At 65.9% G+C, this 25,765-nt stretch overlaps 4 protein-coding genes across 6 annotated transcripts in view; 1 reads left to right on the top strand and 3 right to left on the bottom strand.

The window, feature by feature from the left end:
* Nucleotides 1-12,895, bottom strand: part of MAD1L1 (mitotic arrest deficient 1 like 1) — a 175,184-nt gene extending 162,289 nt beyond the window's left edge. For 2 of the 3 annotated variants that reach the window (XM_040990056.1, XM_040990058.1), the window contains exons 1-6: nt 12,804-12,895; nt 12,261-12,412; nt 8,662-8,802; nt 6,314-6,493; nt 3,831-3,955; nt 3,346-3,427 (exon numbers count right to left, since the gene is read on the bottom strand). In XM_040990056.1, coding sequence (XP_040845990.1) covers nt 3,346-3,427; nt 3,831-3,955; nt 6,314-6,493; nt 8,662-8,802; nt 12,261-12,389 — 657 coding nt within the window. In that variant the 5' untranslated portion in view covers nt 12,390-12,412; nt 12,804-12,895. The remainder of the gene's footprint in view (nt 1-3,345; nt 3,428-3,830; nt 3,956-6,313; nt 6,494-8,661; nt 8,803-12,260; nt 12,413-12,803) is intronic. The other variant, XM_040990057.1, reaches the window with a different exon arrangement.
* A 444-nt stretch (nt 12,896-13,339) lies between these two features.
* On the bottom strand, nt 13,340-17,381 carry MRM2 (mitochondrial rRNA methyltransferase 2). The gene is made up of 3 exons (XM_040989967.1): nt 17,321-17,381; nt 16,594-17,190; nt 13,340-14,155 (listed from the first exon to the last, which is right to left on the bottom strand). The coding sequence occupies exons 1-3, from the start codon at nt 17,379-17,381 to the stop codon at nt 13,722-13,724; spliced, it is 1,092 nt and encodes a 363-aa protein (XP_040845901.1). The 3' UTR covers nt 13,340-13,721.
* Nucleotides 17,382-17,548: 167 nt separating this feature from the next.
* Nucleotides 17,549-23,782, top strand: NUDT1 (nudix hydrolase 1). The gene is made up of 4 exons (XM_040990060.1): nt 17,549-17,575; nt 18,596-18,761; nt 23,144-23,289; nt 23,476-23,782. The coding sequence occupies exons 2-4, from the start codon at nt 18,610-18,612 to the stop codon at nt 23,646-23,648; spliced, it is 471 nt and encodes a 156-aa protein (XP_040845994.1). The 5' UTR covers nt 17,549-17,575; nt 18,596-18,609; the 3' UTR covers nt 23,649-23,782.
* A 178-nt stretch (nt 23,783-23,960) lies between these two features.
* The window catches only part of SNX8 (sorting nexin 8), a 33,044-nt gene continuing 31,239 nt past the window's right edge, over nt 23,961-25,765 (bottom strand). The window contains exon 11 of the mRNA XM_040989966.1: nt 23,961-25,424. Coding sequence (XP_040845900.1) covers nt 25,314-25,424 — 111 coding nt within the window. The 3' untranslated portion in view covers nt 23,961-25,313. The remainder of the gene's footprint in view (nt 25,425-25,765) is intronic.

Here is a 25,765-nt window from a genome sequence, read left to right as displayed (position 1 = left end):
CCAGCTCCCTGCCTGTGGCCTGGGAAAGCAGTGGAGGACGGCCCAAAGCCTTGGGACCCTGCACCATGTGGGAGACCCGAAAGCTCCTGGCTCCTGGCTTCGGATCAGCTCAGCTCCAGCCGTTGCAGCCATTTCAGGAGTGAACCAGTGGATGAAAGATATTTCTGTCTCTCCTTCCCTCTGTATATCTGCTTTTCTAATAAAAATCAAATAAATATTTTTAAAAAGGAGAAAGAAGCCAGGGAGAATGGCTGCCTGCTAGGAAGAAAGAAGGTGGCACAGTCGGCCATGCGCGGAGCGGGCTGTGTGCGGGACTGTGTGCGGGGCTGTGTGCGGGACTGTGTGCGGGGCTGTGTGCGGAGCAGGCTGTGTGCGGGACTGTGTGTGGAGCGGGCTGTGTGCGGGACTGTGTGCGGAGCGGGCTGTGTGCGGGACTGTGTGCGGGGCGGGCTGTGTGCGGAGCGGGCTGTGTGCGGGACTGTGTGCGGAGCAGGCTGTGTGCGGGACTGTGTGCGGAACTGTGTGCGGAGCGGGACTGTGTGCGGAACTGTGTGCGGAGCGGGACTGTGTGCGGAGCAGGCTCTGTGCGGGGCTGTGTGCGGGGCTGTGTGCGGGGCAGGCTGTGTGCGGGGCTGTGTGCGGGGCTGTGTGCGGAGCGGGCTGTGTGCGGGACTGTGTGTGGAGCCGGCTGTGTGCGGGACTGTGTGCGGAGCAGGCTGTGTGCGGGACTGTGTGCGGGGCGGGCTGTGTGCGGAGCAGGCTGTGTGCGGAGCAGGCTGTGTGTGGAGCGGGCTGTGTGCGGGGCTGTGTGTGGAGCAGGCTGTGTGCGGGGCTGTGTGTGGGACTGTGTGTGGAGCGGGCTGTGTGCGGAGCGGGACTGTGTGCGGAGCAGGCTGTGTGCGGAGCAGGCTGTGTGCGGGGCTGTGTGCGGGACTGTGTGCGGGGCTGTGTGCGGAGCGGGCTGTGTGCGGGACTGTGTGCGGAGCAGGCTGTGTGCGGGACTGTGTGCGGGACTGTGTGCGGAGCGGGACTGTGTGCGGAGCAGGCTCTGTGCGGGGCTGTGTGCGGGGCTGTGTGCGGGGCAGGCTGTGTGCGGGGCTGTGTGCGGAGCAGGCTGTGTGCGGGGCTGTGTGTGGAGCAGGCTGTGTGTGGAGCGGGCTGTGTGCGGGGCTGTGTGTGGAGCCGGCTGTGTGTGGAGCGGGCTGTGTGCGGAGCGGGCTGTGTGCGGGACTGTGTGTGGAGCCGGCTGTGTGCGGAGCGGGCTGTGTGCGGAGCGGGCTGTGTGCGGGGCTGTGTGTGGAGCGGGCTGTGTGCGGAGCGGGCTGTGTGCGGGACTGTGTGTGGAGCCGGCTGTGTGCAGAGCGGGCTGTGTGCGGGACTGTGTGTGGGGCTGTGTGCGGGGCGGGACTGTGTGCGGGGCGGGCTGTGTGCGGGACTGTGTGTGGGGCTGTGTGCGGGGTGGGACTGTGTGCGGAGTGGGACTGTGTGTGGAGCAGGCTGTGTGTGGGGCTGTGTGCGGGGCGGGCTGTGTGCGGGACTGTGTGCAGAGCGGGACTGTGTGCGGGGTTGTGTGCGGAGCGGGACTGTGTGCGGGAGTGTTTGCAGAGCGGGACTGTGTGCGGGGCTGTGTGTGGAGCGGGCTGTGTGTGGAGCGGGCTGTGTGCGGGGCTGTGTGTGGGATTGTGTGTGGAGCGGGCTGTGTGCGGGGCTGTGTGCGGGACTGTGTGTGGAGCGGGCTGTGTGCGGGGCTGTGTGCGGAGCGGAGCTGTGTGCGGGGCTGTGTGTGGAGCGGGCTGTGTGCAGAGCGGGGCTGTGTGCGGAGCAGGACTGTGTGCGGGAGTGTGTGCAGAGCGGACTGTGTGCGGGGCTGTGTGTGGAGCGGGCTGTGTGCGGGGCTGTGTGTGGAGCGGGCTGTGTGCGGGGCTGTGTGTGGAGCAGGCTGTGTGTGGAGCGGGCTGTGTGCGGGGCTGTGTGTGGAGCCGGCTGTGTGCGGGGCTGTGTGCGGGACTGTGTGTGGAGCGGGCTGTGTGCGGGGCTGTGTGCGGGACTGTGTGTGGAGCGGGCTGTGTGCGGGGCTGTGTGCGGGACTGTGTGTGGAGCGGGCTGTGTGCGGGGCTGTGTGCGGAGCGGAGCTGTGTGCGGGGCTGTGTGTGGCGCGGGCTGTGTGCAGAGCGGGGCTGTGTGCGGAGCGGGGCTGTGTGTGGGGCTGTGTGCGGGGCGGGCTGTGTGCGGGGCTGTGTGCGGGGCAGGCTGTGCGCAGAGGAGGCTGAGTGCAGAGAACCCTATGTGCCTCAGAACCCCATGAGTGCAGCAGGATCCTTTGCACACAACATTCCAGGAAATGCCACCCCATGAAGAGGGGACAGTCACCCACAACTGCTGGAGGAGGGGGTCTGAGCAGGTGAGCAGCTGGGCGCTGGGCAGGGAGCACTCTGCTGAGAGCGGACACACGGCTGGGCCACCACGTGGTCACAACACACAGGTGCAGGGTCCCCAGTGGCAGTGCGGGAGGCTGCACCCTGCTCACCCCAGCCAGCTCCCGGGACAGGCACAGTGCCCCTCCTCCGAGCAGCTCTCCCTGACGGCATTCTCAGGCACTGCATGCGAGGAGCTGCTGCCCGGGCCACCACCCTCCCTGCACCCTGCAAAGCCAGCCGGCAGCACTCTCCTGGGAGCTACACCTGCTCCCCACCTTCCCCAGAGATCTTCAACGGCTCCCCTACAACATGTGAGCGCTGGCCAGTGACACCCTCGTGATGGGGGAGTCTCTTCTGCAGGGGAGGCCTTGGGCTCCCAGTGTATCTCAACCTAGCTCGGACTCGGGACAACTAAGGTGCATCTGGGCTTCCTGCAGTCAATCAACAAACACTAACCGAGCCCAGGCACTCGGGTCAGAGAGGGGGACAGAGCGACACAACAGACACCAGGCCAGATGCAGCAACGCTGCACAGGGAGGAAGGCCAAGAGGTGGCCACCACTGGGGTGCCGGAAGGTGCTGGGCCAGGGGGACGGAGGCAGGAGGCGAGAGCCAGAGCGCCGGGCAGTGCTGGGCCAGGGGGACAGAGGCACAAGGCGAGAGCCAGGGCACAGGGCCAAGCAGCGTGCATCCACTCTCAAGGCCAGGGGCCAAGGGGAGCCCGGGCACCAGCCAGGCGGCAAGGCGCAGCCCGGCTCTGTGAGCAGCTCAGATGGGCACTTCCCAGCCCTCAGCGGCAGGCACAGGAAGCCGGGGTTCTTGTGCTGGCACACAAGGTCCAACCTGCTCCCAGAAGGCTGGCACCTGGCACAGCTGGCAGCACCCTGAGAAAGGCCCTGAGAAGCAGCGGGCAGCGAGGCAGGACTCACCTTGATTTTCTGCTCGTGGTCGGCCCTCACCTCCTGGCTGGCCTGCAGCTCTTGGATCTTCTCCTGCGCTTCCTGCCACTGTCTGTCACAGGAAGGCAAGGCATGCGGTGAGGCCAGCGACCCCACAGCCTGACCCCGACACACTCCCCACTCCAGCAGGGCTCCGGCTCCTCGCCTCACAGGGCAGGTGGTAAGAGTGCACCCCTGCAAGGCCTCTCTAGCCACGTTCCCAGTGCCCCTTTCCCCGCACACAGCTTGCCAGGACAGACCACCTCCTCACCCCAACCAAGGTGCCGCTCGAGGGGCAGCAGCAGGCACAGACCACCTTGCAGGAGCGTGGCCACCATGGCCAGCCTTCACCCGCATGTCCCCCTACCAGCCAACCTTTCCAAGATGGCAGCCACAGCCGTTTGGTCCAGATGGTACCCTGGGGGCCTCTCTCGTCCTGGTGCTGACAGCCCGGGGGGCTCTCTCGTCCAGCTCACCTGTGCCGCAGCTCCAGCTGCTCCGCCAGCTCCTGCTTCTCCGACTCCAGGCGCTTCAGCTGCATCTCCTGGTCCTGCAGGCTCCACTGCAGCTCCGAGACCCGCCCCTTCAGCGCATGGATGGTCTGCAGCAGGGAACACAGCAGCCACTCGCTGAGGCAGGTCCCAGAATGAATGAAGGTGGCTGTGCGTGTCACGGCAGGGCGGGAATAGGGCCACCTTCTCACCAGACCTATGCCTGGCCAACGTGCGGGACGCCAGGCACCACCCCAGCCCCGCAAGCTAGTCCAGTGTGCCTCCCGCACACTGTCACAAGCTGGTCACAGGCAGCCTCTGGCCTTGGCTGCCAGCAGCCAGTGTGAGCCAGGCCGCTGTCCAGGGCCCTGCAAAGCAAGCATCCGTCAGCACACCCTGCCTTATCACTGTTCTTGGCTTCCAACGTCTTCCCAAGCACCCCATCAGCTAAACACACTACGCCCACACCACAGAGCCCCACAGGAGGGGAGCAGATGGCAAGGCTGGGAAAGCGGAGAGCAGAGCCAGTGGGGTGCCCAGTATCTGCCAGGACAGCAGGCCACCAGCCTCACTGGGCCTCCACGGAAGAGAATAGCTACCTTTGCCCTGCTCACTCCTCTCCAGGATACCTGCTGACAGCGCACCCTGCTGCACCTCTAGGTCAAGTCAACCTGGACGCTTCCTTGCTCAGAAATGCCCCTTGTATCACCAGGGAACTCATACCTAAGGGCAAGAGGGCTGAGCAAACCGGCCACAGTGACTGGCGCTGGGGGCTGCATGTGCAGGCCAGGGAGCCCCCAAGCAGCCGACTCCCTCTGCAAACAGAGGCCCCAACACACCACCCCGTCCCTAAGAACACCCACAGAAATGCGAGGGGGTACCTTTCACTGTCCCTGCCTGGGGGCAGGGGGTGCTGACCCCACATCCTGCAGGCAGGCTCCCATCTGGGAGGCAGAAGTGCCAACACTCAGAACAACTATGTCCCTCAGAAGGCCTGGTGATGGGCCTGCGTGACGGGCCTGTGTGATGGGCCTGCGTGATACGCCTGTGTGACAGGCCTGAGTGTTGGGCCTGTGTGACGGAACTGCCTGGTGAGCCTGGCACACCGTGCAAGTGCCACCATCCCATCCAGGCACTGGTTCATGTCCCAGCTGTCCCACTTCCCCTCCAAGCTCCCTGCTTATGACCTGGGAAGGCAGCAAAGAATGGCTGCACCCTGCACCCACGTGAGAGACCCAGAAGAAGCTCCTGGCTTCTGGTTCCTGGCTTCAGATCGGCTTAGCTCTGCCCACTGCAGCCATTTGGGGAGCGAACCAGCAGACAGAAGATCTTTCTCTCTGTGTCTCCCTCTGTGTATAAATCTAACTTTACAATAAAAATAAATAAACCTTTAAATAAAAAGGCCTCCATGAGCACAAAGGCTGCCAAGCACTCCACAGGCACAGGCGCCAGGCAGCCTGCCCTGGCAAGGGATGCAGCCAGGCAGCAAGTGGACGGGGCCTCAGAGGGGCAGGGTCATCGATGGAGACTAGCAGGGAGCTGACTCCGTCCGGGCCTCGTGCACACTGGCCCTGCTCAGGCCCGGGGCCTCGCCCTCACCTCCCATCCCTCCCCGGGACCTCAGGACGCACACAGGTAGGACGGGCTGCTCTGGACACTGGTCACGCCTCCCGTCCTGCCAGCATCCCTTCCCAGGACAGACGTGGGAACGGCCTTAACGCACTCCCAGCACTGAGGCAAAAATAATTCCAGGGCGGCACGTGTGAGGACGGAATCCCCACGATGCCACCTCCCGCAGCAGTCTCCACGCTCAGCAGGCACCTGTGATCTGGAACGTCACAGAGCAGGGGCAGCCAAGGTCAGGTACGCACCTCCCTCCTGCCTGGCGCCCTCCCCGGGCCCCAGCTCCGACGGCAGCCTCAGGTGCCTCCAGAGGCTCGAAGGCCTTGATGACAAGTAAACGCGATCAAAGTCCTGAGACAGCTGCCCGCATCTCCCAGAACACACTCACAGCTTCTCCAGAAGACGCCGCAACGGGCAGGGCTGCAGCATGCCCAGAACACTCGGCACGGCCCTCACCGGGCCTGGCGTCCCTCCCCTCACGCTGTCCAACCCTACAGCTCAGTGGGCAGAGGCTGAGCCCATGGCTCTCACTGCGCCGATGTCAGGGTGCAGGCAAAGGACACACACCCAGAAATGACAGAAAATGGATTAGCCAGCCATTCGGGTACTTAATTGGAAATCCTAAAAAGTGTCCTACTTAGTAACTGAAAACCACAGGATGGAAAATTAGTATTTTCACTCTGATTACAAGGAAGCCAGAAATGCAAAGTGCAGGTGCACGCGGCGAGGCGGGTGACTGAAGGGGAGCCGCCTGGCGCTGCGCCGGGCGGGGCGGGGGCACGCTCACCCCGGGCTGCTGGCACTCCCTCTCAGCGCCAGGCAGCTGCAGCCCAGGGCCGCCTCACCTCGCTGGCAGCGGCCAGGTCGTCCTCCTTCTCCCGCAGCTTCTGGCCGGCGGCCTCCAGACTCTGCTGGCACAGCCGGTGGCGCTCGCGCTGCTCCTTCACCTTCTCCTCGGCCTCGGCCTCGCGCTCCTGCAGCTGCCGGATGCGCGCCAGCAGCTCCTGATTGCGGTCAACCTCCCGCTGCGGAAGGAGCAGAGGCCGGCTCAGGCAGCGCCCCAGTGGGTGCCGCATCACACCCCTGCACCGGCCCTTCCAGGACACACCACCCAGACCCACAGAGGAGAGACCAGGACGGCCAGTGCGGCTCTGACATGTGAGCCACAGCCAGCAGGACACTGGGCCCACCCCGCGCAGGGCCCACCCAGCACAGGGCCCACCCAGCACAGGGCCCACCCAGCGCAGGGCCCACCCGGCACAGGGCCCACCCCGCGCAGGGCCCACCTAGCACAGGGCCCACCCAGCGCAGGGCCCACCCGGCACAGGGCCCACCCAGCGCAGGGCCCACCAGGCACAGGGCCCAACCGGCACAGGGCCCACCCAGCACAGGGCCCACCCGGCGCAGGGCCCACCAGGCGCAGGGCCCACCCAGCACAGGGCCCACCCAGCACAGGGCCCACCTTGCACAGGGCCCACCTGACACAGGGCCCACCCGGCACAGGGCCCACCCGGCGAAGGGCCCACCTAGCACAGGGCCCACCTGGCACAGGGCCCACCAGGCACAGGGCCCACCCACAAGGTCCTCTCTCCAGGGAGGAGCCAGGGAAACACGGGATCCCGAATCGGCCCTGCAGAGTAGTGGAGCTGCTGCGGCCCAGCAAGTGTGACGTGCGCTCGGCCAGCATGACGGGGTGGACGGAGGGTAAAGGTGGGCAGGGACATGGCCTCCCAGGAGCACAGATGGTGCAGGGGAGAGGCCGCGAGACTCGGCCCAGACTCCTGCCCACCGGGTGACTCGGGGACGTGGGCCAAGGAGCTGCCCGGCAGGAGGCGGGCACGGGGACTGCTCCCTCCGCCCTCCCTGCTGCTCCAAGCCCCCATCCCACACAGCACACACCCTGAAGGGGCTCCAAGGGACCTGAGGGGCTGCCGGCAGGGCCTCACCAAGGCCAGGGGTCAGTGCTGTCACGGCCAGAGCGGCACCTACGACAGCAGAGGCCTGGCCACCAGCCAGGCAGGCCGGCAGTTCCTCAGGCTATGTCCCTCGGTAGTCCGCTGCCCAGTGACCACGGGGCCTGAAGCATCTGTGCGTGGCGAGCACCAGCCCGTGGGAAGGCGGCCGTGCTCAAGGGACGCTCCGGCAGCCACGTTCCCTGTGCAGGGGCTTCGGGGACCCCGGAGCAACTCCTCCGTCATCCAAGCCCCCCGAGAACATCTGCAAGACGTCCCACCACCCGCTGGGCACTGGCGACAGCAGAGGGGGGGGATGCCACCAAGAAACACATCAACAGACAGCCCTTCCTAACGCCTGATCCAGGGCCGGGCCGTGCCCATCCCATTGCCAGACACGAGGCTGCCCTGAGTCCACATGTCTGCCTCAGCCAGGGCCTGAATGCCACGCGTGGATAATCCAGTTAGCATGGCACTACCAGGTGCCCACAGTTCTGCCAGGAATCTAGGAGCACACAAATACTCAAACATGGCAAAGATGGGCAGACGCTGGCCGGGGACGGGGCAGGGAGGACGGGCGGACGCTGGCTAGGAAGGGGTAGGGAGGATGGGCGGACGCTGGCCAGGAAGGGGTAGGGAGCATGGGCGGACACTGCCCGGGAGGATGGGGCAGGGAGGACGGGCGGACGCTGGCCGGGACGGGGCAGGGAGGATGGGGTGGACGCTGGCCGGGAAGACAGGCGGGCACTGCCCAGGAGGACGGGGCAGGGAGGACAGGCGGACGCTGGCCGGGACGGGGCCGGGAGGACGGGCGGACGCTGGCCAGGAGGACGGGGCAGAAAGATGGGCGGACACTGACCGGGAAGACGGGCGGACACTGCCCGGGAGGACGGGCGGACGCTGGCCGGGATGGGGCAGGGAGACCAGAGGGCTGGCTGAGAGCGCCTGCACAGGTGGTCAGCACTCGCCAAGGCTGGCAGGTGCCATCAGCCACAGAACACGAGGCAGGGCTCACACTGGACCTACCTACTGGGCAACGGGCTCTGCAGACCCCGGGAGCAGAATGGCCACTGAGGCCCACCAAGCACCCCAGGGAGACCCTTACACACCTGGTGACGCTCTAAGCCCGTCCCCCACCCCCAGGCCACCGGCGCTTCTGCCAGACCTGCCTTCCAAGTCTGCAGGGGAACAGGAAGGCAGGACACGTCCTCCTGGGGACACAGCACTCCTGGAGGACCCACCTCGCAGTTGCGCGCGCTGGTGCTGGCGGCCCGCTCCAGCTCCACGCGGGCCCGCTTGTGGCTCAGCTCCATCTGTATCTTCTCCCGCTCCACCTGGATGAGGTAGGACTTGGAGCGGATCTGCTCTGCCCTCTCCTCCAACTGCACAGGCAAAGCACAAGAGCAGGGTGAGGAACTGCCGGGGCACCGAGCGCTTCCCTGCTTGCCGTCAGCCACGCGAGTGCCCACGCCCCGCGGCCCTCCCCGGCCCCCTATCCCCCCAGGCCTCAGGGCTCAATCTCCCCAGCCACTTCAAGTCTGCCTCTGTCTTCGACACCTGCACCCGCACTCTTTCCCCCTGAAAGGCAGAGCAATCCAAGCGGCAGGAAGGAAATCCTCCAGATGTGGGCTCTCCCCAGACGGGCAGCAGGTGGTGCCAGACCCGCACCCCTCCCAGCCTCCGTCGGGAGCAGAGACTCCACGGGCAGCCTCCTGTTGGCACCCAGTCCCTGTGAAGGGCTCAGGAGACTAGCTCAGGCCCACCCAGCCACCTCCCTGACAGCTGGCCAAGACCTCAGAGCCACCTGTAAAATCCCAGGGCAGCGGCAGGCCAGGAGACAGACCCGGGGCAAGGGGCCCCAGGGCAGCCCAGCAGTCAGCCTGCTCTCAGGGTCTCCAGGAGACACGCCACAGCTCACAGAGCCACGGAGTCCTCACAGGGGCACAAACCTGGTCCTGAGGGTCCTCCCAAGCGCCCCACCAACGCAGGGTCCCGGGCTGCACCCCACTTCCTGAATTACAACACTCATGAAACACCTCGGGGAACTCGCGGGCGCGTCCAAGTGTGAGAAGCACCGGCTGCAGGCTCCCAACACGGCCATCCGGCACTTCTCCCGAGGGGACATGCCACACGTCTGTCACTGGCTTCCCGGGGACAGTAGCCAAACAGCCAACGCCCCCGAATGCAGCCCCCAGCCCAACCTCAGCAGCACCAAGGCCAAGAGGGCACCGGCTTCTCCCCACAGTGTCACCGCACTGCAGCTCCCTTCCCTGGCATTCGAGGGTCCCTAAGCCCACCCTCTCAGCAGCCTGCCTGGCCTGCGCCTGTCACCTTCCCAGGACAAGCGGGCAGCACCCTACTTCCAGGGCACGCGTGTCACTGCGAAGGTCAGCTGCGGGAAAGCAGCACACCGGGTGCGCCCCCACCGGTCAGCACACCTTCCCATGCCAGCAGCAGGTGGCTGGCAGGCGGGGCAGCCCCAGCCGCTCCGGGCACTCAGCAGGAGGGAAGGCCCAGGACCCCCAGGCATGCGTGCGGTCACCTGGCCCTGAGCAGGCCTCGCACAGCGAGTCCTGGAGACCCCCGAGGTCCAGGGCAGACCCCAGCAGGGCACGCGCCGGCTGGTGAGGCGGGAGCTCAGACACGGTCAGCAGGGAGACCAGAATGTCCCGGGGATCCGCTGCGGGGGCGTGCAGGGCAGTGAGCGGGTGAGCTGCTGCCGTGCCTGGGAAAGCGGGAGAAACGGCCCAGTGCCCGGGGCCGCCACTCCCACGGCCACACAGCTCCAGCAGAGCCGTGCCCAGCAGAGCCGGTCAGCAGACGGAAATGCTGACACACCTCCACGACAGAAACCATCCCTGCACCAGCGGCCAGCGAGGGAGGCAAGCCAGGCTGCCCGGCCACCTCCAGGGGCGCCAGTTCGCGTCCCGGCTGCCCCACTTCCCACCCCACTCCGGAAGCTGGGCCAAGTCCTAGCGCCCCGCGCACCACGTAGGGGAGCGGGGGAGGCCCCGGCTCCCAGCTTTGGATCAGCTCTGCTCTAGACCCTGCAGCCACGAACTAACAGCCCGGAGAGACCTCCCTCTGTCCCTCCTTCCACATAAAATCTGCCTCTAGATTTTTTTTTTAGAAAAGCAAAACAACAACTAGAGGTGGGGCCAGTGTTGTGGCCAGGAGGCTAATCCTCCGCCCGCAGCGCTGGCGTCCCACGTGCCTGCCAGTTCAAGCCAACCTGCTGACCCAGCCCCGTCCTCAGGGCCTGGGCAAGCAAGGGCCCTGTCCTCAGGCCCCTGCGCCCACTGGGAGACCCTCCCGGCTTCAGACCAGCCCAGGCAGATTAGTTCTTCAAACACAAAACCAAAACCAAAAGTACCCAAAGGCATCCTGGTACCGAAGGTACTGAAGGAGTGCATCATGGGTTATCAGGCACCCTGCCCGCAAGGCTCACACCCCGCGGGCGGGCACCCAGCTCACGCACACCCACAGGCAGGCACCCAGCACACGCACACCCCGCCTGGGGGCACCCAGCACACGCACACCCCGCGGGCGGGCACCCAGCACACGCACACCCCACCTGGGGGCACCCAGCACACGCACACCCCACCTGGGGGCACCCAGCACACGCACACCCCACCTGGGGGCACCCAGCACACGCACACCCCACCTGGGGGCACCCAGCACACGCACACCCCACCTGGGGGCACCCAGCACACGCACACCCCACCTGGGGGCACCCAGCACACGCACACCCCGCGGGCGGGCACCCAGCACATGCACACCCCGCGGCCGGGCACCCAGCACACGCACACCCCGCGGCCGGGCACCCAGCACACGCACACCCCGCGGGCGGGCACCCAGCTCACGCACACCCCACCTGGGGGCACCCAGCACACGCACACCCCGCAGGCGGGCACCCGGCACATACATACCCCATGGGCGGGCACCCAGCACACGCACACCCCGCGGGCGGGCACCCAGCTCACGCACACCCCACCTGGGGGCACCCAGCACAAGCACACCCCGCGGCCGGGCACCCAGCACACGCACACCCCGCGGGCGGGCACCCAGCACACGCACACCCCGCGGGCGGGCACCCAGCACATGCACACCCCGCGGCCGGGCACCCAGCACACGCACACCCCGCGGGCGGGCACCAAGCTCATGCACACCCCCAGGCGGGCACCCAGCACACGCACACCCCGCGGGCGGGCACCAAGCTCATGCACACCCCGCGGGCGGGCACCCAGCACACGCACACCCCGCGGGCGGGCACCCAGCACATGCACACCCCATCTGGGGGCACCCAGCACACGCACACCCCCCTGGGGGCACCCAGCTCATGCACACCCCGCGGGCGGGCACCCAGCACACGCACACGCACACCCCGCGGGCGGGCACCCAGCACACGCACACCCCGCGGGCGGGCACCAAGCTCATGCACACCCCGCGGGCGGGCACCCAGCACACGCACACCCCGCGGGCGGGCACCAAGCTCATGCACACCCCGCGGGAGGGCACCCAGCACACGCACACCCCGCGGGCGGGCACCCAGCACACGCACACCCACACCCCGCGGGCGGGCACCCAGCACACGCACACCCCGCGGGCGGGCACCCAGCACATGCACACCCCATCTGGGGGCACCCAGCACACGCACACCCCCCTGGGGGCACCCAGCTCATGCACACCCCGCGGGCGGGCACCCAGCACACGCACACGCACACGCACACCCCGCGGGCGGGCACCAGCACACGCACACCCCCATCGATGGCAGCCACCCCGTGGGCGCTGTGGCCTCCCCAGGAGGCCCTGGCACGGCGGTGCCCACGCCGGCGCCCACCTGCATGCTCTGCTGGTACTGCCCCTGCAGGGAGCCGGGCGCGGCGGGCTGACCATCGCGCTGCGCGATGAAGCTGTTGAGGGAGCGCAGCGTGGCCAGCACCGTGGTGTTCTCAGCCGTGTCCTCCATGGCACCTGCGGGCACAGGCAGGGCTGCGGGCACTCCCTCACCTCCCACCCGCTCCCCTCACCTCCCCTCACCTCCCACCCGCTCCCCCCACCTCCCCACCCGCTCCCCCACCTCTCCTCACTTTTCTTCCTTCACCTCCCCTACTCCCCCCACCCAGGCTCCCCTCCCCTCTCACCTCCCCTCACCCTATCTCCCCTTCCTCTCCCTTCACCTGTCCGCTCACCTCACCCCGTCTCCCCTCCCCTCATCCCAGTTCCTCTCTCCTCTCCCCTTTCCCCCTCTCCTCTCCCCATCTCCCCTCTCCTCCCCTCCTCTCTCCTCTCCCCTCCCCTCCCCTCACCCCGGCTCCCCTCTCCCCTCCTCTCCCCTCTCACCTCCCCTCACCCCTTTTCCCCTCCTCTCCCCTCATCTCACCCCGGTCCGCCGCTCCCGCCGCTCGGATCTCCCTCCGCCCCGCCGGGTCGCGCAGGCGCAGCCGAGCTCTCGCGAGACCTGGGCGGCGGGGCCGGGGGGACGGGCAGGGGCGTCCGGCGGGCTCGGGGGGCTCGGGGGCCGCGGCCGGAGCCCCGGGACCCTCCGCGCGGGGAAGCCCCGGGAACAGGGCCGGGGGCGCGTCGGGACGGGCGGGCGCCGGGAGCGCGACCCGCGGCAGCCGAGCGGGCGTCCCCCGCGGCCCGGCACAGCGCCCGACGGGGGCCGCCCGCGGACAAACTTGGCAAGTTTCGGCGCGTTCTTTAAACGCCGGCCCGGCCCGGGAGCCCGGCTGCACGGGGCGCCCTCCCGGCGGGGCCCGCCCTGCGCCCGTGCCCGGGCCGGCCTGCGGGGCGGAGGGAGGCGCCCTCCAGGGGCCTGGGCGACCCCCAGTGCGGGCGGGCGACCAGAGGGCCAGCGCACAGGCCCCTCGCATCGGCCGCGTGGAAGACGCCGGGCGCTTTTACAGTTTGCGTGTTTGCTTTTATTCTAGAAGTATGGACACCTGCGACAATGCCACCCACGCTCTTGCAGAAAGCTGCCTTGCTGAGGACACATGGACTTGGCGGCCAGGTGCCGGCACACACCTTTGCACACTGTACACCCAAGAGCCGGCCCAGGCTGTTTGAAACCTGGGCTCTCCGCAAGCCACGCGGCCTGCTGGGAGGCTGGGCCTCAGGCAGGGCTCTCACTGGACAGCGGGCAGTGTCCGTGGCCGAGGTCCGGCCCGCCTGAGCGCCAGCCGGGCACTGCAGCCTCAGCCTCAGGCTGCAGCTCACACGGAGCCCCGGGCTGCGGCCCTGGGACAGGCTTGGGCTGCCCTGCCTCGTCTCCCAGCTCACAGTGCCAGGAGAGGCCCCTTCACCGAGGCCCCCCACCACGGTGGCACGTGGCCAGCAGGTACACCTCTGCCGACTGGCTCCTGCTGGCCTCTGGCTTGACGGCCTGCACGCTCTGGAAGGCCCCTCTCAGTCGCTTCTCCAGCCGCTGGCTCTGCCCGCCAGCCCAAGTCTTGCAGAGCAGCGTGCCCCCCGGCTGCAGGAGGTCCGTGGCCAGGTCCACGAGGTGCAGGCACAGTCCGATGAGCTTGTCGTGATCCAGGGCCCGGATCCCCGTGGCGTTGGGTGCCATGTCGCTCAGCAGCACGTCGGCCGTGCCCCCGGGAAGCAGCTCTCGGATCCTGCACACCACAGCAGGGTCGGTCACGTCAGCTGGACACAGGAAGGTGGCCCCCTCCAGTGGGGGGATGTGCAGAAGGTCCACCCCCAGCACGAAGCCCACGGGGGAGCCGGGGTCTGAGGGGGAAATGAACAGGTCACTTAGCCTCTCATCCTTCCGGAAGACACCAGCAACAGGATGATAGAACAGGCCGGGGCAGAGCTGCCCCTGCACGCCCTTACATCCTGCAGACCACGGGGGCGGCGGCTTCACCCCGCAGCCGAGGAACTGGGGCCCTGGCAGGACAACACCGGCCCAGAGGCACCCCCAGCACCCCAACTCTGACAGCCGGGCTCACACTGCGTCTTCTCAGTCACATCAAGCAGGAGGGACCAGCACGATGGCATGGCGGAGAAAGCCACCACCAGCAGGGCTGGCTTCCCCGCTGGGCACTGGTTCAAGTCCCAGCTGCTCCACCTCTGAGCCAGGAGACAAGCTAAGAGCCCGGGTCCCAGCGGCCGGGGGCGGCCAGGGGGCGGCCAGGCTCGGCCAGGCTCGGCCAGGCTCGGCCAGGCTCGGCCTGGGCCACCACTGCCATTTCTGGACAGACCCAGCACTTGGAGCAGCTCTATCTATCCGTCCCCATGCTCTGCCATTCAAATAGGTACAAAAGTCTTTTTTTTTTTTTTTTCTTACAGATTTATTTATCTGTACTGGAAGGGCAGATACAGAGAGGAGGAGAGACAGAGAGGAAGATCTTCCGTCCGATGATTCACTCCCCAAGTGACTGCAACGGCTGGAGCTGCACTGATCTGAAGCCAGGAGCCAGGAACTTCTTCCAGGTCTCCCACGTGGGTGCAGGTTCCCAAGGCTTTGGGCCGTCCTTGACTGCTTTCCCAGGCCATAAGCAGGGAGCTGGGTGGGAAGTAGGGCTGTCGGGATTAGAACCAGTGCCCATATGGGATCCTGGCTTGTTCAAGTGGACTTTAGCCACTAGGCCCCCGCTCTGGGCCCTAAATACATAAGTCTTAAAAAAAATAATAATGAGTGGAGTTGGTGCTGTGCTATATCACGCTAGGACTGCACCACTGCCAGGAGCATTCCAGAACAGCGTGGTTCAAGTCCCAGCAACTCCAGTTCCCACCCAGCTCCCTGCTAATGTGTCGGGGACAGCCATGCTGCATGGAGCACCCACATGGGAGACTCAGAGACTTCCGGCTCCTGCCTTCACAGTGCTTCAGTGCCGTCCATCCTGGCCCTCTGGGAGTCAACCAGTGGATGGGAGATTTCTCTCTCTGTGTAGCTCTACCTGTCAAATAAAAGTATAACTCTAAAAAAATCAGTACAGTCCCAGAGCTGTGACTTCAGTCTACTGGGTAAAAAGGGATGTGTGTTTTAGACCTAGCTAATACTTCCGGAGCCGGAATCCGGGAACTCCGTCTGGCTCTTCCAGGGGGGTATGGGCTACCGTCTGCCATCTCCCTGGGCACATCGGCAGGGCCGAGCAGGAACTCCCGCCAGGCTCAGGGCCAGTGGCTTGACCCCTCAGCTCTGACTGTGGGAGGCTCAGTGTCCTTGCTGCTGCCTCCTAACAGCCGCCCGCCTGCTGTGCCCTGCCCACTGTGCCCCACCCGCTGTGCCCCCTGCCTGCTTGCCCTGCCCGCTGTGCCCCCTGCCCACTGTGCCCCACCTGCTGTGCCCTGCCCACTGTGCCCCACCAGCTGTGCCCCCGCCCACTGTGCCCTGCCCGCTGTACCCCGCCTACTGTGCCCCCAGCCCACTGTGCCCCGCCCACTGTGCCCCCTGCCTGCTGTGCCCTGCCTGCTGTGCCTCCTGCCTGCTGTGCCCTGCCCATTGTGCCCCTGCCTGCTGTGCCCTGCCCACTGTGCCCCGCCCACTGTGCCCTGCCCACTGTGCCCCCTGCCCGCTGTGCCCTGCCTGCGTACCCGCAGACGAGCAGAGGTCAATAGCAGTCTGGAGCCAGCACTGTGGCAGTCAGTCGCTGCCTGCATCCCAAGTGGACACCACCTCACGTCTCATCCATCCCTGCTGATGGCCTGGGAAAGCAGAGGACCCAAGTCCCCAGGCCCTGCTGCCCACGAGCAGACCCAGCCGGAGCTCTTGCCTTCAGCTCAGCCAGCCCTGGCTGCTGTGATCAGCTGGCGTGTAAGCAGAAAACGTCTCCTCCTAACTCTGATTTTCAACCAAATACATGAGTCTTTCAAAAAAAACAAAACTAGAGGTTGGCACTGTGGGCTAGCAGGCTAAACATCTGGGGCAAAAATATCCCATGTGGACTTAGGTTCACATCCTGGCTGCTCCACTTCCCTTCCAGCTCCCTCCTGGTGGCCCGGAAAAGCAGTGGACAGCAGCCCAAAACCTTGGGACCCTGCACCCATGCCGGAGACCCAGAAAATCCTGGGTTCAGACAGGTCCAGGTCCAGCCACTGCAGTCACTTGGGACATGAACCAACCAGTACATAAAAGATTTCTCTCTCTTTGTCACTGATTTTCCAATTAATAACTAGATCTTTTAAAAGTGCCATCAGGAAGGTGTTGGGGGGAGTGGCCACACCTGTGCCGGCAGCGTTGACTCTGGGCACGGCCACCTGACTCCAGGAGCCTGGCGCGGCGCCACAGTCCAGCACACGGAGGCCAGGCCGCAGCAGCCGGTGCCTGGCGTCCATCTCCAGCAGCTTGAAGGCGCTTCGGCATCGGTAGCTCTGGGCGCGCGCCGCCTTCACGAAGGGGTCGGTCAGCTGCCGCTGCAGCCAGCGCTGCTCTGTCCCCGAGCGGCCCTTGGAGCGCCGCCCTGCACCCTGGGACCCCCGACGCAGCAGGGCAGCCCGCAGCAGTGTCCAGGACCTGCAGACAGAAAAAAGGGGGCATTGCGAGTCCACGGTCAGAGGGGCCCGGGCTGCACCCCCTTGACACACCCAGGCTCCCGAGCCATAGAGGGGTATCACGGGAAAATGGTGTCCCCCCAAATTCACATTCCTACAGCCCTCTGGGGACCACTGCAGCTGCCCTTCTAAGCCTTTGGGGACACCATGAGGGTAACAGGGGAGCGTTAGTGTGTCTGAAGGAAGACGAGTGAGGACACAGGGTAGAAGGCAGAGGCCGCAGGGACTCCTGCTGCTCTCACCGAGCCTAGAGCTGCGCTGCCTGCAGCCTGCTCCTCACAGCTGAGTCCCCTGAGAAGAAGTTGCAGCACCCAGCGCTCGCCCATGGAGGCAACCTCCATGGAACACACGGCTCTTCCCCAGGGCTCCCGGCGGCTGGCAAGGGCCTGGGACGGACACCGGAGCCCAGGCGCGAGAGGTGGGCAGGGCCGCCAAGGCGCGCCCCAGACCCGGGCGCCATCGCGCCCGCCCCGGCCGGCTCCCCACCGGCTGCCGGCCCGAGTCCGCCTCGCAGCCGGCCCTTCCTGGGGCCGGAATCCCCAGCCCCTGCTCCGCGCGGCGGCTGCTCACCCCTCCATCGGCGCCCGGTTCCGCGCCGCCCCAGCGCCCGCGCGCTTCCGCCCGAGACCGCGCCCCCGGAAGCGGCCGCGCAAGGTGGGGAGCGCGGGACGGCGCGGGTTTTGGGGAGCCGGGCCACCCGAGGAGTAGGGGGGCGGCTTCAAGGGCCCCGGGACCGGCACATGGCACGGGCCCTGCACGGAGGCGGCCGAGCGCCCAGGGTGCGGGAGCAGGCCCCCGCTGCACGTGGGCAGCCCCTGGGACTCCACGAGGGGCCCGTGGTGCCATGTCGGCCGACCGCCATCTCTGCCAGACAGCCAACAAACGGAGCCTGTCCCGGTGCGGACAGCCAGTAGTTGGGTGGGACCCCACAGACTTGGTGGAACCTCGTGGCACAGCCGGTGCTCACATCCCATGCAACTGGGAGCACAGGCAGCAGGAGGCGGCCCAATTGCCTGGGCACCTGCCACCAGTTTAGGAGACCCACATGAAGGTGTGGCCACGGTGATTCAGCAGATCAAAGATCCATTGATTAATCCCTCTCCCTGCCCCCATAACCCTGCCTTTCCACTAGATAAATCTCTTTAAAAACAGAACAGAAGGGTGGGTGAGGGGAGGGTGGCAGGGTCCAGTCCCAGTTGTGACTTCACAGCCGCCCTGCTCCTCATCCCGGCACAGGGAGGAGCACCAGCCCCCGGGCACCTTGGCACCACGAGGTCCCCTTCCCACGGGCCCCCTGTGGCCCCGGCCCTCCTGCACACAGGCCCTGACATCACAGCTGCTGGATACACTGCTGGGCTGTCCTCAGACTCCCGACTTGCACAGCTCGTCCCAGGGTTTCTAGCAGCAGCCCACCCTGGGCTCCCTGACCAGGCTGTCCCTCGGGGACACACACAGAGCCCAGGTGGAGAGCACCGCTGGACCTTGATCCCTTGGTCCAGGGTTCCCAGGGGTGGCACCCTGGGCAGGAAGGCCCTCACTGGAGAGGCCCTGTCCTGCTTGGCAGCCAATAGTACTGAAGAGAGGAGGAAACCAGGACCCTGGGACACCCAGACGGACCTGTGTCTCCCGCACCATCCCGTGCCATGTGCTAACCGTGCCTCTCCCTGTCCTCAGAGCTTTAGGGGACCATGGGCACCTCCAGCCTTTACACCTTGGTAATGGTCCTGCAGCCCCCTCGCATCCTGCTCGGCATGAAGAAACGTGGCTTTGGAGCTGGCCGCTGGAACGGCTTCGGGGGCAAGGTCCAGGAAGGCGAGACCATCGAGGCAGGGGCCAGAAGGTGAGAGGTGGGCAGGCTGCCCGGAGAGCTGCTTGTCCGGGGTGGGCAGGGAGTGAGGGCTGCCCGGAGAGCTGCTTGTCCGGGGGTGGGCAAGGGGGTGCAGGTTGCCCGGAGAGCTGCTTGTCCGGAGGCATGGGTATTCAGCTGCAGGGCCACTGCCTGTCTTCACTGGCTGGGCGTCTCTAGCTGGGCCTCGCTGCTCCTCAGTGCGCCCTCTCTATGCACACAGGGACCAGAGCCCCGAGCAGGCTTTCCCTGGCTCTCAGTTCTGCTGCCTGTGCCCCTCACTGGGCCACGGGGTACTGTGCCCCTCACCGGTCTGTGGCGCGGAGCCAGCCCCTACCACGGTTCTGTTCTGTGACTGGAGATGCCAGGATCCCGCACATATGTGACCCAGACTCCCGACTTGCACAGCTCGTCCCAGGGTTTCTAGCAGCAGCCCACCCTGGGCTCCATGACCAGGCTGTCCCTCGGGGACACACACACAGACCAGGTGGAGAGCACCGCTGGACCTTGCACCCGGCCCTGCACCGGGAGGACACCGCAGAGAAGGGCCCGTCCACCCAGAGAGGCAGCAGCCTGGGGCCAAGGCGTGGGAAGCAGGCATGGCAGCCACGCCATCTCACTGTTCCATTCAGCTGCGATGGGGCACCAGACCACAGGGTACCTCAGCGCTGCTCTGTGGTGGGCTCGGAGCACAGAGGGTCCTGGCCACAGCCCCTGCCCTCACAGGGCTCCCACATCTGTGCTACAGGCTCAGGACAGGTACCTGGGAAGGAGGCCTGGTCCCTACCTAGCAGTCTGGGGCCAGGACAAAGCGAGGCTGGCCAACTGAGGCCGGAGGCACATGGCACTCGCTGAAGCCTCCAGGGCTGGGCAGTGGGAAGGAAGGGGGCGGTGAGCACATGGCTGAGCAGTCCCAGAGCGGCCGAGGCCAGTGCCCTGTCATGCCCGCTCCGACTTGGGCCTTGAAGGAGATGGGACCCTAGGAAACCAGCCACAGTGCCACGTGAAACTGCTTCTCCCGGAGAGCAGGATGTTAAGATGGGCAAGCAAGTCCTGGCACAGGCAGCGCCTGACTGGTTGGACTGTCCCTCGTAGGCAGGCCCCCTCCCCACGGGGCCCTGCACCCCTTAGTCCCTCCACAGGCAGGCCGCCTCCCCACGGGGCCTTTACCCCTCACCTGAACGGGCAGGCCTCCTCCCGACCAGGCCCTGCACCCCTTAGTCCCTCCACAGGCAGGCCGCCTCCCCCACGGGGCCCTGTACCCCTTACCTGGATGGGCAGGCCGCCTCCCCACGGGGCCCTGCACCCCTTAGTCCCTCCACAGGCAGGCCGCCTCCCCCACGGGGCCCTGTACCCCCCACCTGGATGGGCAGGCGGCCCCCACCAAGGGGCCCTGCACCCCTCACCTGGACGGGCAGGCCTCCTCCCAACGGGGCCCTGCACCCTTTAGTCCCTCCACAGGCAGACCTCCTCCCCCACGGGGCCCTTTACCCCTTAGTCCCTCCACAGGCAGGCTGCCCACCTACCGGGCCCTGCACCCCTTAGTCCCTCCACAGGCAGGCCACCTCCCCACGGGGCCCTGCACCCCTCACCTGGATGGGCAGGCCGCCTCCCCACGGGGCCCTGCACCCCTTAGTCCCTCCACAGGCAGGCCGCCTCCCCACGGGGCCCTGCACCCCTCACCTGGACAGGCAGGCTCCCCACAGGCAGCGTGTCCTGCTCTCCCTCTCCACCTCCCCCACAGCTCCGTAAGTTTCCAGTGCCAAGTCAATTCCACCCAGCTTATGTCCCCCATCTGACTCTGCACCCCTATTCGGCCCACCACCCCAAGCACTTGCCCTTTGGGTTCTCCCAGTCTGAATGTGATGTAAAGCAGCCCAGATTGTAACCTGCGCACCAAGCTGGCCTCCTGCTGTACCTGCACCTTGCCCCTCTTCACACCCCTCCTGGCCAGGGTCGCAGCAGTTCCCCCAAAGGCTGCCTGTGTCCCGGCCTCAGGACCCCGTGGGCAGCTGCTTCAGACACGGGTCCAGCAGCAGGATAAGCCCACCCACCCCGGCGTGAAGTCCCAAGTTCAGAAGCCAGGGCTGCCCTGACCATCGGTCCTGCCCCTTGGAGACCGAGTATCATACGGCGCAGGCCTTGGCTGCCCAGGGAGAGGTGGGCAGGGAAAGGCTGCTGTCCAGATGCCTGCTGGGTGACCTGGCAAGGGAGCCATCTTCTGCCTCCTGTGTGCAGGCAGAACCTGGAGGTGACAGCAAGGGTGGTTCCCAAGTGTGGCGGGGGGACCCCCTGAGTTGAGCATGGGAAGGGCCCATCACCACCCAGGCCCAGAACTGCCCGGCCTCCCAGCTCCGCCCCCACGCCATCTGCCAGGCAGGAACTGAGCAGCGGGGCCCCGTGGTGGCGTGGGCTGCATCTGTGGGCTTCTCCCTGCTGCGGCTCCTTCTCCAGCTTGATGGCGAACCGCACACATGCCGCTGAGCATGTGGGAAGATCCAGTTAGTCAAAGTAAGAAACCCCCAGCCCAGGCTTCACAGAGAGACCCGCCGGGCTGCCACGAGGGCGCATCACCCAGCCCTGTGCTGTGGGATTGGGGGGCTCACCACACATGGCTCTTTCAGGCCAAGTCCTGTTCTCCTTAACTGCCTCAGCGTGTAGACACCACAGGCAGGCCTGTGCACCTGCAGAGGCAGCAGCTGGAGTCTCCCGTCCCACCTGCACAGGACCCAGGGCGAAGCACTGACCAGTTGTGAGGCCCTCAGAGCCTAAGGGGTGTGGGGCAGCTGGGGGCATGGCTTCCCTCGCTGCCTTCTGCCCCGGGTCGTGCTGCTGATGTAAGCAACGGAAGAGAACCTGCAGCTGGGAGCTCGCTCTGTAAATCTATGCCATGCAAGCAAACCTCTGAACACTGGCTGTTACAAGTACCCATAACTGGGGCATGGCGCAATGGCTCGGCCTGCTAATCCTTCAAACCAGGGCTCCATGTGGGGACAGGTCATAACCTGAACGCCCCACTTCCCATCCAGCTGCCTGACTGCGGCCTGGGAAAGCAGTGAGGGACGGCCCAAAGCCTTGGGACCCTGACCCATGTGGGAGACCCAGAAGAAGCTCCTGGCTCCTGACTTCAGATCAGCTCAGTTGTGGCCACTTGGGGAGTAAACCAGTGGGTGGGAGATCTTCATCTCCCCTGTTCTCCCTGAATCTGCCATTCCAATAAATAAACATTTAAAAATACACACGCATACCAAACAAGTACCCATAACTGGTCAGAAATGAGTAGCCCATTTCTACAGAGGCCGAGGAAGTGAGAAAGCACCCAGAGATGATGCTGGGGGACCCAGCACTGAGCCTGGGCAGGCCGTGGGCACAGGTGATAGCACGGTGTAGGCACAAGTGCACAGGGCAAAGGGCGAAAGATTACAGCCAGAGGCAGAGTAAGACTGCTGCCCCTGTACTCCCCTGCTTCGCCCCAAAACGGCCACAACAGCCAGACCAGGAGCTTCTCCTGGGCCTCAAGCGGGTGCAGGCCCAGCACCTGAGCCATCCTCCACTGCTTTCCCAGGTGCACTAGCAGGGAGCTGGATGGGAAGGGAAACAGCTGGGACACGAACCAGCGCCCATGTGGGATGCTGGCACTTGCAGGCTGAACCCTGGCCCCCGCCCCAGGCTGACGTGTCCTAATCGCCATGGCACACAGAGGCACACGCTGCTCTCCTGCTGAGTGGGGAGTTCAAGGTGCACAGCTGGCACCCAGGGTCCCAGGTGGGGCTCATGTGCCCGCCTCCTACCCGTGCAGTGTCTTAGGTATGCGACACACAGGGACGACATCAAAGGGCAGGCTGGCATCGATACCCCTGCAGGGTCGGCCAGTGAGGAGACTGTCCCGAGAACAGGCCGGAAGAGGTCTAGCCCACTGGTCCTGCACCAGCAGCCCGAGCTGCGATGAGAGCCGCTCCCTTCCTCAGTAGGGACCAGACGCCCAGCTGTGACCCTGGGTTCCTGGTCATGTGCACGATGGGACGGGCACACACTTCCGGGCAGCCAAGCCCGGTACTGGGCCAAGGTTCCACATTCAACTCTGGTCCGGGCATTCCTCTTGAGACAGGAGATGAGTGGTGGGCCTAGCAGGCCTGGGTGGCAACGGGCAGAGGACAAGGACAGGCCCATGCTCTGCCCAGAACCTCTGACCCCACTCAGGAGCTCCAAAGGTCAAGCTGACCATGTGACATTCTTCTGGCTGCCAGCCTGTGTCACAGCTCAGCTCCTTCCTTGCCACCAACCCCCACCTCTGGTGCCAGGCCGAGCTGCAGGGCCTCCGCCCTCCCAGCCTTCTGTGACCCTGCCCTTGTGTTCTCGCCCCCCCTGGTCCCCAGGGAGCTGCAGGAGGAGAGTGGTCTGACCGTGGACAGCTTGCACAGGGTGGGCCGCATCACCTTCGAGTTTGTGGCTATGCCTGAGCAGATGGAAGTACACGTCTTTTCTACTGACAGCTTCCAGGGGACACCCGTGGAGACCGAGGGTGAGTCTCGGGGGACAGCTCGCCATCATGGCAGACAGCCCGGCCTCAATAAGGTGCAGCAGCAAGCCCCTCCCCCAGGACCTAGCTGCTGGGGCGGGCCGCAGGTGGGCTGCTGAGCCAGCGGGGGGATTCACCGTCCGGGCAGCCGGGACCTCCAGCTCTCACCCCTTCTCACCCCCAACACAGAGATGAGGCCGCAGTGGTTCCAGCAGGACCAGATCCCCTTTGAAGACATGTGGCCCGATGACAAGTACTGGCTGCCGCTGCTGCTGCAAGGCAGGAAGTTCCAGGGCCACTTCAAGTTCCAGGACCAGCACACCATCGTGGAGCACACACTCCATGAGGTGGACACACTCTAGCCCGCAGGCCAGGCCGGGCCACCCACAGGAAGCTGCCCGGGACAGCCACGAGGCCACAGGACTCCCAAGCAAGGCGACCCCGAGTGCTGCAACACCACGGAAAGAAATAAAGGCTTTTCCTTGTTCACACCTCACTGCCCTCGCAGGCTGGCTCATCCCCTCACACGGCAGTACACCTCTGGGGGCCATGGTCAGACTGCACCCCGTCACCTGACAGCGGGGTGACTGAGCGGGGCATGGCCACGCACCCAGTCCCACGCACCTGACCTTGCAGATGGAGCCGCATTCCCCCCAAGCAGCTGACCACACAGCCCAGTTTGCATTGTCATTTAATCACTGTTGGCAGAAGTGTACAGACAGAGACTTCGGGGTGTGGGTCATCTGTAAACAATTGCAGTTTTCCAGGGTAGCAGTAACCGACTCCGGCAGCCTCGTGAGGGGGGCCAAGCTCCTGCTTCCCCAGACCCTGCCTGGGAGACCCCTCAACTCAGACCAGGCATGGGGCCTGTCAGTCAAGTTCTCAGAGAAGTCCACTTGGCAGTGTGGGGGATGGGGGAGCACTGGCCGGCAGGCTCGGCCTCCATGCCCTCCCCAGCTCTGCCGGGGCAGGGGGCAGAGCCCAGGGCAGCAGTGCAGGGCACGTAGGAAACCCCGCCCCTCTGTCCACCGCACAAGGCCGCGTGTCACAGCTCGGGGACACTGGGCCAACGTGCAGTGCTGGGACAGCACAGGGCTTCTATCCAGCTGCTTCTGCAGGGTGGTGGGCACAAGGCACTACAGTCCCGTGATGCCAGTGGTGGCCAGGGACCGGCCACCGGCCAGCAGGACAGGAAGGCACACTTGGACAGGGCCCACAGGGCCTGGCATGCCAGAGGGGCCGACTCCCCTCGTGGGAATGAGAGCTGGCTGCTCATGGGGCTGGCCACCTGCAGGCTGCATGCAGACACACAGGCAGGGAAGTGCAGCCTCACCTCGGACTCGGGTGAGTCCTCAGTGCTGGGGTGGACATCAGAGAGCCTGTGGTCTGGGTAGACCCTCTCCTGGCACCGAGGAGGCAGGGACAGGTTCCAGTCAGCAGAACAATTCCAGGTGGTTTGCGAATTCTTGCAGCACTGCCCACCAGCTGCCCCACCGGGCATGGGCCCCAGCCCCAGTGCCCAGGGACCAGGAGCACCCGGGCCGGAGGCGCCAGCCCCTGACTGCTGGTGGCCTCAGCACCAGCCTGAGTGTGACATGGCAAGCATGTGCGTCTTGCCATGTGGGTGCAGGTGTGGGCAGCCTGGATCCCAACACACCCTGACAGCCCAGTGTGTGCAGCTGCAGGCAGTGGCCTTGCAGCCGTCCTCAGCCTGCTGCGCCGACCCACTCCCAGTATCCTGCCCGGGACCCTCTCACCCCCTGCCAGCTCCCACGACGTTGCCGTCCAAACAAGGTCCACGTTTCTCCCGCTGAGCTCATCCAGAGAGCAGGCCAGGACGGGGCGGGCAGGTGGCCAGAGGGCCGTGCTGGCACCAGACCCTGCTGTCCTGTCATATCCAGATGTCCGGCTTCGGGAGGGCTCAGCCCCCAGGAGCACCACAGCCGGCAGTCCGAAGGGAATGAGCCAGGGACAACACTGGAGAGAAGCTTTCGTGAGGCCGCGGGAGAAGGCTGGGGCCTCAGGCACTAGAGAGGACACAGCCGCGCGGTGGGGACCCCGGCAGTGCTGGTGGCAGTGTGTGGCGCCGCAAACAGGCAGCTCAGCTTGGGCGCCAGCTCCCTCCACACTGTGCTCATCTGCAGGAAGAAAAGACACGATCAGGGGCGGGGCACCTGCACACACAGCCCACGCAGCACCAGCTCCTGTCCCCACTGCACACACAGCCCACGCAGCACCAGCTCCTGTCCCCACTGCACACACAGCCCACGCAGCACCAGCTCCTGTCCCCACTGCACACACAGCCCACGCAGCACCAGCTCCTGTCCCCACTGCACACACAGCCCACGGAGCTCCAGCTCAGCTCCTGTCCCACCTGAGGACACAGGGGGCATCATAACCACTGCACACACAGTCCCAGCGCCACATGGCATTGCTCTAGCAGCTTGGCAGGCCCCCCATGTGGCTCAAATGTCAGCGT

This window comes from Ochotona curzoniae, unplaced genomic scaffold (genome assembly GCF_017591425.1).
Source record: "Ochotona curzoniae isolate NIBS_2020 unplaced genomic scaffold, NIBS_Ocur_1.0 contig_54, whole genome shotgun sequence".
Taxonomy (NCBI): domain Eukaryota; kingdom Metazoa; phylum Chordata; class Mammalia; order Lagomorpha; family Ochotonidae; genus Ochotona; species Ochotona curzoniae.
This window is presented reverse-complemented; position numbering and strand designations above follow the sequence as displayed.